At 27.1% G+C, this 13,196-nt stretch overlaps 2 protein-coding genes across 2 annotated transcripts; both read left to right on the forward strand.

Annotated features, from left to right (window-relative positions):
• Nucleotides 1–95: 95 nt before the first annotated feature.
• LOC106758876 (protein HEADING DATE 3A-like) lies at nucleotides 96–2,144 on the forward strand. Its single transcript, XM_014641878.2, has 4 exons — nucleotides 96–322; nucleotides 450–511; nucleotides 1,029–1,069; nucleotides 1,951–2,144. Exons 1-4 carry the CDS (start codon nucleotides 122–124, stop codon nucleotides 2,142–2,144), a joined length of 498 nt encoding a protein of 165 aa, XP_014497364.1. The 5' UTR covers nucleotides 96–121.
• An 8,324-nt stretch (nucleotides 2,145–10,468) lies between these two features.
• On the forward strand, nucleotides 10,469–11,945 carry LOC106758881 (protein HEADING DATE 3A). Its single transcript, XM_014641882.2, has 4 exons — nucleotides 10,469–10,695; nucleotides 10,822–10,883; nucleotides 11,356–11,396; nucleotides 11,725–11,945. The coding sequence occupies exons 1-4, from the start codon at nucleotides 10,495–10,497 to the stop codon at nucleotides 11,943–11,945; spliced, it is 525 nt and encodes a 174-aa protein (XP_014497368.1). The 5' UTR covers nucleotides 10,469–10,494.
• The last annotated feature ends 1,251 nt before the right edge of the window (nucleotides 11,946–13,196 follow it).

The following is a 13,196-nucleotide window of genomic DNA, read 5'->3' on the forward strand; positions in this document are numbered from 1 at the left end:
AATCTAGAGATAATGAATATCAGTAAAGGTACGCAATTGCATGCATAAATAGCCATTTCGCTCATTCATTATAGCTCAAAGAAGAAACCTGAAGATCTTATATTATATATAAACATTAAGCATGCCTAGATCAACAGATCCTCTTGTTATAGGAGGTGTAATAGGTGATGTTTTGGAGCCATTTACAAGTTCTGTTTCTCTCAGGATACTTTACAACAATTCCTTTCAAGTTATCAACTGTTGTGAGCTCAAACCCTCACAAGTACTAAACCAACCAAGAGTTGAAATTGGTGGAGATGATTTCAGAACCCTTTACTCTCTGGTATCTCTCTCTATACATAACTTTTTCATTTATATTATCTACTTTCTCATTTTTTCTGGAATTAATAGCACGTTTTAGGGTTTTAATTAATCAATTAATAGTTAATTTTATTGCATACATTTTGTAGGTGATGGTGGATCCTGATGCACCTAGTCCAGGAAATCCAAATCAGAGGGAATATCTGCACTGGTAAGTGCTCCTCCTACTTTAAATCTAAGGCACATTTACAAAAAATATGGCAAAAGTTGCACCAATATTATTCTTTGACATCTACACCTTCTTTATTTAAACATCATTTTATCACTACTTACAAATTTTATCTGTCTCTTTTTCCTATTATATATATGACATCTTTTGTTAATAACATCATCTCATTTATTTATGGATTAAGTAAAACAAATTTTAAATTTTTTTTAATCTTTATTATACTTTTGGATGTATCAGGACGTGTTTATGTCTTTTTGTTTTCTTGTCAAGCTATTAAGTGTACATGTATAATGGTATATATATATATATATATATATATATATATATATATATATATATATATATATATGAAATCATTTTTAATTTATGTTTTTAATTTTGATATTTAACAAATTGAGCTCTAATAAGCTATTCTATCTTTTGGGTATTGTATCGTAAAGTTTTGCGCACGACAAATCGTTATCTAAGATGTCTTTTTTTGTCAACGATGAATGTCCAGGTTAGTAGCCAATATTCCAGGAACTACAGGAACAAACTTCGGTACTTTCTTAGTTATTATTTTATGTTTTTTTCTTTTTCTTTTTGTTTTAATTATATGCTAACACATACTACAAATTATTATATCTACGTATAGTAAGTAATATATTCTACAACACCTTTTAATATTTGTTTTATTAATACATATTCTTTTATGATATTATTCGTTGTAGAAAAAATCTTACACACGAGTCATGAAATAATGTGGCTAATATGTTGTGCTCAATCAAAATATATATATATATATATATATATATATATATATATATATATATATATATATATATATTGATGATTTTTATATAAAATAAATTAAGACTTTCAATTTTTGTCAATGTAGAGTTTCGATTTTCTCTTTTTAGTAAAACTAGTTTGACTAATTTTTATATCGGTTAGTTGGTTTGGTTACTTCACACATACATCAGTTTAAAAATAGACTTAACTGTAAACAAGTATCTATTTTTAGGTTGATTAACCACCTGACGAAAGACAACCTTTTAAGTTGATCGAAATAATTTAAGTAATTTCTTTTTTATTATGCTAGTATTGTTCATACCTGATATAAAAAATCACAAAAAATGAATACTTTTTAAGTGTGTGTTCCCATTATCATAGTAATTTTTAATGAGTTTTAAAATGTATTATAAAATAAATGTAACTATAAAGAACGAGAGAGTAAAACTGAAGTAGTATAAGAGAGACTGTGTTAATAAGAAATTAATCAATGTAGTACATGTTAGAAGATAAAGTCCAGTTTTGAAGTAGGATAAATAGGGTTAAACTAAATTTTATACTCTAAACCGAATTTTATTAAAAATCAGAAATAATAATTATTAATTTAAGCATTTTAGTAATAGTTTTATGGTGGAATATATGTTTTACAGGTGAAGAGGTTGTGGGATATGAAGGTCCACGACCTATGATGGGGATTCATCGTATTATTTTCGTACTTTTTCGGCAACTGGGTAGACAAACCGTATACGCTCCAGGATGGCGACAAAATTTCAACACCAGAGATTTTAGTGAACTTTACAATCTTGGATCACCAGTTGCAGCATCCTACTTCAACTGCAAATGACAACTTGATTCTACTCGAAGGAGATAATACGACACCAATAACCTAAATCCTAAATTTCGAAATACTGTTATTAATCTACTCCTTAATATAGTTATCATGTCATCTTAGGTTTCGACAACATAGTTGAAGACTCCAAATCACAAGTATCACCTGTCGTTTTCGAAAAACAGTCATCCAAAAGTATACAGATTACTTTTGGCTGTATCTATTTTCTGCATTTATGTGCAATAAAACGTATTATGTATGGATGCATATATATTATTTTCAATAATTATATTTATCATGCAAACTATCAATATCAGATATTATTATAACATGTTTAATATTATTATACTAATTGAAAATAGCTGATTTAGAAAATATATACTATATATCAGTAGTATACAACGTTATATTATATATTGAGTCCATCAATTTAATAAAGTAGTAATGTTTATTTTAATGTTTTAACTATGTGAAACAAATTTATTAAAAAGATAAATGACTAAAAAGTAAACTGACATACGTGAATTTTATTGTATGGTGTGTAACCCACTTTAAGTTCCATTCACGCGTCAAGCATAATAATATGCCCTGTGTTGTGTGGTCCTAATTAATATATTAATGTACGTATCCTTTGGGCTTTTCATCCGACATCTCTAAAGATTTTATCCTACATTTTATAAGGATTTTACAAAATTTAAGATAATTTTTATTTCACTCCTAATTAAGGATGATAAATGAGTAATAATAATAATAAATGAGTAATAATGATACTTAATTACATTAGTATGATACTATATATTAATACTTTGCAAAAAAAAAAAAAAACTAAAAATTAAAATTGAGGAAACCAAATTAAAACTGAAGCAAAGCAGCGAGGCTCGAATTTCACTAGTAGTAGTTTATTTGGAGAAAAAAAATTAATAGTTAAAAGTTGAAAATATTGGTCAATTTCAAATACATAAATATTGTTAGTAGGCTTATTTTTGACAGTTTTTATTGTCTTAATCCCTTATCTAGAATAGTAGCTAATAAGCTCTTTAAAACTATTTTTTATACAGTACAGGACGTTTCTTTCTGTACTTCCAACCGTTTCTTTCTATACATCCAATTTTTTAAAATAATTTCAGTAAATAAGATTAGTAAGCAGTAATTATTACACATATAAGTCTTTAACCAATTTTAAAATTTGTCAAAGTTTTCAATAAATTTTGAAATATTTTGAAAGCCTAAATAGATTTCGAAAATCCTTAGAATTTTTGTTTAATAAATTTCAAAATTCGTTAAAGTATAAAAAATTGGAGTGGAAGATTTTTTGAATTAGAGGAAAAAACTTTTAAAAGAAAATTATTTTAATTATTTTTTTTAGATAGTTTTGAAATTTTATAAAAATTTGGAGGTGGAAAAAGGAACGATTGGAGGAGATACAAGAAGAGACTTCCTACAATTTATTAGTTGTTTGACCCAAATTTTGGCAAACTTAAAAGTTACTTTAAAGCAAATATTTTTAAAAAAAAAAAATTAAGAAGTTAATTGGCAATTTTCATTTGATTTAGTTTTAAAGTTTTTTCTAAGGTAAAACTTGTTTATGAATAGATAATTAACTTTATTTAAAATGAATTGTCCAGTCAATGAAAAATACATCGAAAAACAAGTATTATTGGAATTATTTTATTCTCTGTTTATATGTGTGCATTTATTTTCATATATTTTTATATTTATATTCCTTTTTTATATTGTTCTGAACAATTATATATATCAATTGTACTCTCTCCTTATTATTCAATAAAAAATACAATATTTCATTACGTAAAATTAGTTTATTAAAAAATACGTCTATTTCAATGGATAAAAAAAATACGGAAAAGTATTCAAATATATAAATTTAAAATTTTAATTTTAAAAGCGTTCATAATATTTTCATTCGTGAATATTGCTTTTTAAAATTATTTAATATCATGTTATTGTAACTAAAATCAAACAAATAGATTAAGGTATGTAATATTAAAAGTTTATATTTTATTGTCCAAGAGTAAAATTAATATATTTACAATTTATTCAACAAATGTACGAAAATAATTAAGAATAAAAAACTTAAATACATAGTAAAAAATATAAAATCTGAATTGAAATTGAAATGAACAAAAGCTAGTCATAAACATTTTAAAATATAAAAAAGTACATCTCAACTAAATAAACGCATTTACATTTTTTTTAGAAAAACAAAACTTTACATTAAAAATAAAGTAAAAAACGTGAGAATTATTTAATAGAAAAGGTAGGAGTACCAAATTCAGAAAGTAGTACCCATAAAAAAATTGAAAATAAATAAATTTAAAAGGAACCCCTTGGTCTTGATTAAGAACTACTTTATTTAAATTTTCATTCCGTACAAAGTGGACAATATGGAATGATAAATAATTGGCCATATTGATTCACGAAGAACCCGCCAATAAGCCGTTAGAAATTCAATTTTTTTTTTTTATACAAGGCTGTCCATCTTTCTCATAACTTTATCGTCACTTTCCCATCTAGAAAAATTCTTCTTTCCAGAAAAACAAAATAATGAGTAACTCTGATGAATCTCTCAAGGAAGATCCCTCTACAAGCAATTCGTCAGACCCTACGAGTGTTGATCATATGGAGGCTTCCAATTCGACTCAAACATCGTCAAGAATTTCCTAAGAAGAAGAGTAGCTCAAGTGATTTTTTCAAGGAAGTATTGAAATTATTTTATTCTTTGTTCATATATGTGCATTTATATTCATATATTTTTATACTTATTATCTTTTTTATATTGCTCTAAACAATTATATATATCAATCGTACTTTCTTCATTAGTTTTTTAAATTCTTCATTAGTAAGCACCAAAGCAAATGAATTGGAATTTATTTCTTTTAATTTTCGTATCTAGATTTTGTCTTTTGTGTGATTTTAGTTTCTGGGTTTAAGAAAATCTACATTTTTAGATCAATATTTCGTTCTGTATGCATTTTATTTCTTTTATTTTGTTTCGGTTGAATTTTAAACCTAACACGTTCATTTAAAATAGCATAAAAATGCTTTATTTGATTAAAATAAAAACAGAAAGAATCATGAAAGATTTTTAAAATTTAGACTAAAAGCAGCGGAATTAAATAAAAAAATTAAAAAATGTATAAAAACTATGATAGGCTATGAGGCCCATGATAGAAGCCCTAAGGCCTCGGATACATCCAATATAATTTAGTTTTGGTGCCCTGCGTTGTGTGGGCTTAGATTAATGTACCCTTTCAGGCTACACCATAATAAGAAATTCGATTTCATCAACATAACCCAAATCCAAACACTTTCAGTCTCAATGCTTTCCAATAACTCCTTATTTTTTTAATACCATTCAACATAAAAATATCTCAAAATAACATTTACATTTCGATTAAAAATATTTATTGTCTCATAAACATAAATAAAAATGTATGGAAAATATTTATGAAATTATTTATTTAGACCGAACAAATTTTGATTTTGCTTATAGTATTTCTATTAAAAAAAAAAAAATCACGGTTTCATAGTTTTTCTATAAAAATAATGTTTCTAGCTAGTGAAAATATTTACGTGAGTCCGACAAATATTAACCATATTTTATGTATTTTTATTTAAAACTGAAAATCAAAGATACGTAATTCTTATCTAAAAAAGTGTTGTTAATATTTTTAATTTCAAATATTTTTAATGTTTTTGAGTTTTTACGTTTTGTAGAACTCACGCCTTTTTAGATCATGAGATTATACATTATACCCTTAAGATCATACCATAAATGAATATGGTGTAAACTTACATTGGTATTTTAGATTGTTTGATGCGTATAACTTCACCAATGGTAAGTATTTATTTAATGTAAATAATATTGATTGCACATAATAATTGTAAAATTTGTAAAAATATGAAATGATGTTAAGTTTAAATTTGAAAATTTGATATTTAATAAATTGAGCTCTAATTAATTCGGACCTTTCTTTTATGCCATCCTATCCTATGCCTTTGGAGTGTTGTCATTTTGTGATAGTAAAATAAAACAGCATATTTGGGTGGCGCATAACAAATCGTTATCTTACATTTTCTTTATCCTACGAGTTCTTAGCTTTTATTTTATGCTTTTTAATTATAGGTTAACATATTACAAATTTTATCTATCATGTTTTATCTTTATTTTTTGGATGTGGGATCGAAGATCATAATCAAACACTTATTTACATTATTTTTTAAAACCAATCTATAAGCATATGTTGTTAAGCTGATCAATAAAATTTTAAATTCATAATAAATATAATCACTTATTTCATTATATTATTTTTGTATTTATAATTTTTAAAATAAACTTTTAATTATATTGATTGACCTAATCACAATTCAAAAGTTGATAAACATATTTTACTTATAAATATGTTTGATTTGTAGTGTTGATGCTTAATAGATACATAATCCATCAAAGTCGTCCGATTTACAAAAACTTAATATTAAAAACCATTCTTATTCAATATAACTCGATTATCAACAAAAACGGGTCAATCATACTATACATTTTAATATTTGTTAATAAATTCTACACAACTCCATATATGTTATGTTCAATACAATACATACATACCCTACGATTAAATGAAATAAACAGTGAAGAAAAAAATTACTTCTAACTAAATGATTGTGTTTCCAAAGCATATACAAGTGTCACTGGCTTTTGGGTCAACTCAAAAAGTTGCACCAACTTTTTCTCCACAAACTTTCTCTACATTCTCTACATACATGACATTAAAGGTATATTTAATGGGTGAGTTATGATATTGTTCTTACACTTTTAAGTTATTCTAACACTTTTAATTGTTTAATAGTTAATTTTATTACATACATTTTGTAGGCCATGGTGAATATTTGCAGTGGTAAGTGTCCCTTTACTTTCTATTATGTAATTTATTAACTTTTTTTTTACCTTAATTAAGTGATACTGTTACTTAATTGGTGATGTTTTCAAATATATCTTAAATTTAATGTCATATTAATATAATATAATAAAAAAGTTTATAAGACTCAAATAGTAAATTTATCATGTGGTCGTAATGTTCACGTGATATTGCATCAAGATATATATTCTATGTATCTAACATCTACTTTTCAATATTCTTTTGATTCCAAAAATTCTGAACTTTTTTATACCTTTTGTTTTCTTTACTATTCCGGCAAAAATATATTCTATCCCAATTTATGTGCTTTCTAAAATTTGCATCCATATGTTTCTACTTTTTTTTTAATAAACCGAATCATATGAGTTGACGTAGAAAACAAAAAGATTAATCTATTTTTTTTATTGATTCTTCGCCTTTATAAAAATTTGTTTATACTTTATACAAAAATTCTTTATACCTTTAATTTTATTTACTCTTTTGGCAAAAATATACTTTATCACGATTTATATGTTTTCTAAATTTGCATCCATATATTTTCATTATTTTTTAAATTAATAAAGTGTAAGAGTTTTATATACCAACCCGTATATAAAAGATATGTACAAAGTTCTCTTACACTCAATCCTCCTTTGTCATGTTTAAATCCTATATATTGATAACAATGTTGATCTTAACACATATAACACATGCAATGCAAGAAACCATATTCATTACACATACCAAAATTCAATCGTTATATTCCTTGAGTAGTTCTCAATTGCATTTTTTTTATGATTGATTCATCATTTATCAGTTTCACTTAGTTATGCTTCCAAGGTATATATCAACTTATTGAAACTCCTTTCAAATCCCTATCTTTGAACTTGATATTGTTAGCAACATTACTAGCTTCTTATACATTTAAAGGCGAAGAAAAACATGTTCCGTAAATGGTTGAGTTTAAGTGTGAGTTCAAATCTTATATTAGATAGATATGAGAAAGTGGAACAACATATAAAGGTGAAAACTCATTAACTTATTGTCTTAAAATGTTAGGTGAAGAATGATATCAATCTCTATGTGATTGAGCACTGGCTTTATTGGTGTTGTATTTTCCTGGTTTTAGTTGATTCCTACACCCTTCATGCAAAGTATTAAGTTGATGATACCAATTTTTTGTTATGATTATTTTAAGTAACGTGAGATTATTAAGTTTGATAGCAAAAGTATATACATTTATATGAAATATAAATAACGCAATCAAGATTGCTTAAAATGTTGATTAATTATTAATACTAGGATAAGCTATAATGAGACTTTTTGCGTGATGCAGGGAAAAAGATTGTGTCGTATGAAAGTCCACGATTAGGGATGACAAAACAATTCGCACCCGCGGATATCCAGGTATAAAATCCACAACGGATAGTTGATAATATTTACTACCCGAAACTCGCGGATAGCGGATATTTTAATATTCACTTGTAAACGGGTCGGGTGTGGATATTATATTATCCATACTCGCGGATAACTGCTACCCGCAAAAAATAAAAATAAAAATTCAATTTATATTTTATTAAGTTAAATTTAATTAAAATTAATATTAATTTATATTTTACAAGGTTAAATTTAATTAAAATTGTACATACCTATCAAAACTAATTGTCATTTATGGACAATTAACAGGTATTAATAAGTGAGATTGTCTTACACTTTACAAAATATACCGTATTGATTATTGATTATTGTATTTGATTGCCTAAAAATATAATGCATTAATGGTTAATCAACAGGCTTGTCTACCACAAACCGTATAAATATAATTGATATCTAGGTACAATCATCCTCTCCTATCCTAATAAAATATAGACCTCTTTATGAAACATATATGACTTTCGCGTCGGAGTGTCGTGTCGGAGTGTCTTCTACAAGTCAACAACGCATCAGAGTGGATGGCATTCTCGGGGAGGATCGACCCTCTTTCGGACCAATTCAATTGAAACAAAAGTTAAATTTTAATTTATATTTAATTTAATTTATATTATATTTTTTTGTAATTCTATTTAAATTTTATTTTAATAATTTATAAAAATATATTTTTTAAATATTTGCGGGTATCTGTGGGTTTTAAAATATCCGCAGATATTTTTTAAACGGATATCCATGCAAATAGCGAGTCGGGTAACAGGTGAATTTTTTTTTTTTGTCGGATCATATTACGGGTAGGTATTATCCGTGACCAATCCGACATGTTGCCATCCAACCAGGAATTCATCATGTAGGTGTATAAGATGTCAATCAATCTTAACAAAAAAAATATAAAAAAAAAAATTATCATGATATATGAATTAGAATACCATACAAGAAAGTTCTCTAATAACTTTTTAGATGATTTTATTTTATCTACGAAAAAAAAGTTCTCTAATGAAATTTATTGTAGTGTATCATAACCTTTTTAAGTTACCCTGGTTTGCATATACTAAGGACCAACGTATGAGATCCGTTCGAAATGCATCATATGGGAAAATCCTCATTAATTTAGTAAGCTGTGGTTCTTTCAATCTGAAAAACTTTTATGAAAATTCTCATCTTACAGATAACTTTTATCCATGCACCTATCCCAAACCAGAATCTGCTTTAAAGTTGTTTGGTGGTTTATCTCAAAAGTTTTATACAACAAAAGCCAAGTGACTTTGTAAAATTTTGACTTGGCTATTTATAAAACTGAAATCTGAATTTGATAATAACTATATAAAACATAATTTAAGGTAAAATCAATAGAGACTAATTAACAATACCGATCTCTGATCCGAGTAATTCATTATAAATTATGGAAGTTGAGTTCAAATTCTAAGGCAGAGATCCTTTGAAAATAGAAAAGTATGTGCAAAGAAAGTGAGAGGAGCATGCAGACAAGAGAAAGGAATAAGAGAATAAGGATTAATGACTTTACAGTTGGCACAGAAAGTTATCTATCTAATCAGGTGAAGGGATTGCATGCCGTGTGGCCCTTTGGAGGAACAACACCATTGTTCTTTAGTAGAGTCACAAAATATTTCCTTTACTTTTAAAAAGTGACTGTTTTATTCTCTAGTATTACCAAATCATAAACATCAACTTTAAACAGATTGTCCAAACCTAAATAACATGTTACATAATATAAGAAGACAAGTTTAACGTTGTAAATGAGTGGAATAACACTTAAGTGAGAAGTGCTTGTCTTACGACCACACCTTAAAGTATGTGGCACCAACATGCATCTTTCTAAAGTTTTTTTTCTCCCTCACATAAACTTGAAGGAACTTTCACTTTAAATGATACGGAGGAGAAGAATCTAGAGATAATGAATATCAGTAAAGGTACGCAATTGCATGCATAAATAGCCATTTCGCTCATTCATTATAGCTCAAAGAAGAAACCTGAAGATCTTATATTATATATAAACATTAAGCATGCCTAGATCAACAGATCCTCTTGTTATAGGAGGTGTAATAGGTGATGTTTTGGAGCCATTTACAAGTTCTGTTTCTCTCAGGATACTTTACAACAATTCCTTTCAAGTTATCAACTGTTGTGAGCTCAAACCCTCACAAGTACTAAACCAACCAAGAGTTGAAATTGGTGGAGATGATTTCAGAACCCTTTACTCTCTGGTATCTCTCTCTATACATAACTTTTTCATTTATATTATCTACTTTCTATTTTTTCTGGAATTAATAGCACGTTTTAGGGTTTTAATTAATCAATTAATAGTTAATTTTATTGCATACATTTTGTAGGTGATGGTGGATCCTGATGCACCTAGTCCAGGAAATCCAAATCAGAGGGAATATCTGCACTGGTAAGTGCTCCTCCTACTTTAAATCTAAGGCACATTTACAAAAAATATGGCAAAAGTTGCACCAACATTATTCTTTTGACATCTACACCTTCTTTTATTTAAACAACATTTTATCACTACTTACAAATNTTATCTGTCTCTTTTTCCTATTATATCTATGACATGTTTTGTTATTAACATCATCTCATTTATTTATGGGTTAAGTAAAACAAATTTTAAATTTTTTTTTAATCTTTATTATACTTTTGGATGTATCAGGACGTGTTTGTCAAGATATTAAGTGTACATGTATACTTGTGAAATTAAAAATATATATACAAATGAAATAATATTTAAGTTTACGTTTTTAATTTTGATGTTTAACAAATTGAGCTCTGATATGCTATTCTATCTTTTGGGTATTGTATCGTAAAGTTTCGCGCGTGACAAATCGTTATCTAAGATGTCTTTTTTGTCTTCGATGGATGTCCAGGTTAGTAGCCAATATTCCAGGAACTACAGGAACAAACTTCGGTACGTTCTTAGCTTTTGTTTTATGTTTTTTTTTCTAATTTTTTTTAATTATATGCTAACAAATAATATCTACGTATAGTAAGTAATATATTCTACAACATCTTTTAATATTTGTTTTATTCATACATATTCTTTTAGTATACTAGAAGATCGAGTCTCCATTTTTAAAGTGGGAGACTGATCAGTTCAGTTGACATTTTACGGGTCAGAATTAGCTTACAAGGGTTAATTCACTTTCCATTGCTAATCCTACAAATAATTACAAATAATAATTGTTAATTTCAACATTTTAATAATAGTTATTTATGGTGGAATATATGTTTTACAGGCGAAGAGGTTGTCGGGTACGAAGGTCCACGACCAGTGATGGGGATTCATCGTATTGTTTTCATACTGTTTCGTCAACCTAGCAGACAAACTGTGTACGCTCCAGGATGGCGACAAAATTTCAACACCAGAGATTTTAGTGAGCTTTATAATCTTGGATCACCAGTTGCAGCAGCCTACTTCAACTGCAAACGACAACTTGATTCTACTCGAAGGAGATAATACGATATCATTAACCTAAACCCTAAATGTCGAAACATCGTTATTATTAATCTACTCTCTTAATAATTATCATGTCATCTTAGTTTTCAACCAAATAGTTGAAGACCTCACCCTGTCGTTTTCGAAAACAGTGATCCAAAAGTACACAGATTACTTTTGGCTTTATCTATTTCCTGCATTTATGTGCAATAAAACGTACTCTGTATGGATGCATATCTATTCATTTTCAATTATTATATTTATCATGCAAACTATCAAATATTATTATAACATGTTTAATATTATTATACTAATTGAAAATAGCTGATTTAGAAAATATATACTATATTAGTAGTATAGTACGTTACATATTGAGTCCATTAACTTAATAAACTAGTAATGTTTGTTTTAATGTGTTAACTATGTCAAACAAATTTATTGAAAAGATAAATGACTAAAAAGTAAACAAGTAATTATATAACTGACATATATGAATTTGGAAAATGATATTTTAATACTATTTTTTGACATTATTTTGACACTGCACACGTGTCAAAATGTGATTGGACGATTTTAAATTAAAAAAGTTGAGACAGGGGTATGTTTGAAAGAAAAAAACTAAAGTTTGTTTTTTTAATTTAAAATCGTCCAATCACATTTTGACACGTGTCCAGTGTCAAAATAATGTCGAAAAATAGTGTTAAAATTTTATTTCCTTATGAATTTTATTGTATGGTGTGTAACCCACTTTAAAGCCATTCACTAGTCTGGCATAATAATATGCCCTGTGATGTGTGGGCTTGGATTAATGTACGTACCCTTTTAGGCTCGACCTTTGTCCACAAACAAAAGCATCATAATAAGAAATTGGATTTCATCAACTGCCCCAAATCCAACCACTCGTCGAAGTATAAAAATATTAAAATAATAACAATAATTATTAAATTAACTAATAATATTTACTTTAATATTTTAACTCTGTCTAAGAAACTTATTGAAATAAAAATATATATAAATTGTGGAAATGTTTTTGGATTTCGAAAAATAAATTCCAGAAGTGTTAAGATGCTGAAAGAAAAATGATTGGGTACAGGAAGCAATTTCCTGAATTTTATTACCTAGAGCCCATTCACATCGTCTAGCATAATAATATGCCGGTTATTTTTCCTGCACCCTTGCATATTTCTTCTGGCACCCTTTCATATTTCTTCTAGTACCCTGTCATTTTCTAAATTTATTTTTTGGAATTTTCTTTTGAAAAACAATCACCTT

This window comes from Vigna radiata, chromosome 4 (genome assembly GCF_000741045.1).
Source record: "Vigna radiata var. radiata cultivar VC1973A chromosome 4, Vradiata_ver6, whole genome shotgun sequence".
Classification (NCBI taxonomy): domain Eukaryota; kingdom Viridiplantae; phylum Streptophyta; class Magnoliopsida; order Fabales; family Fabaceae; genus Vigna; species Vigna radiata.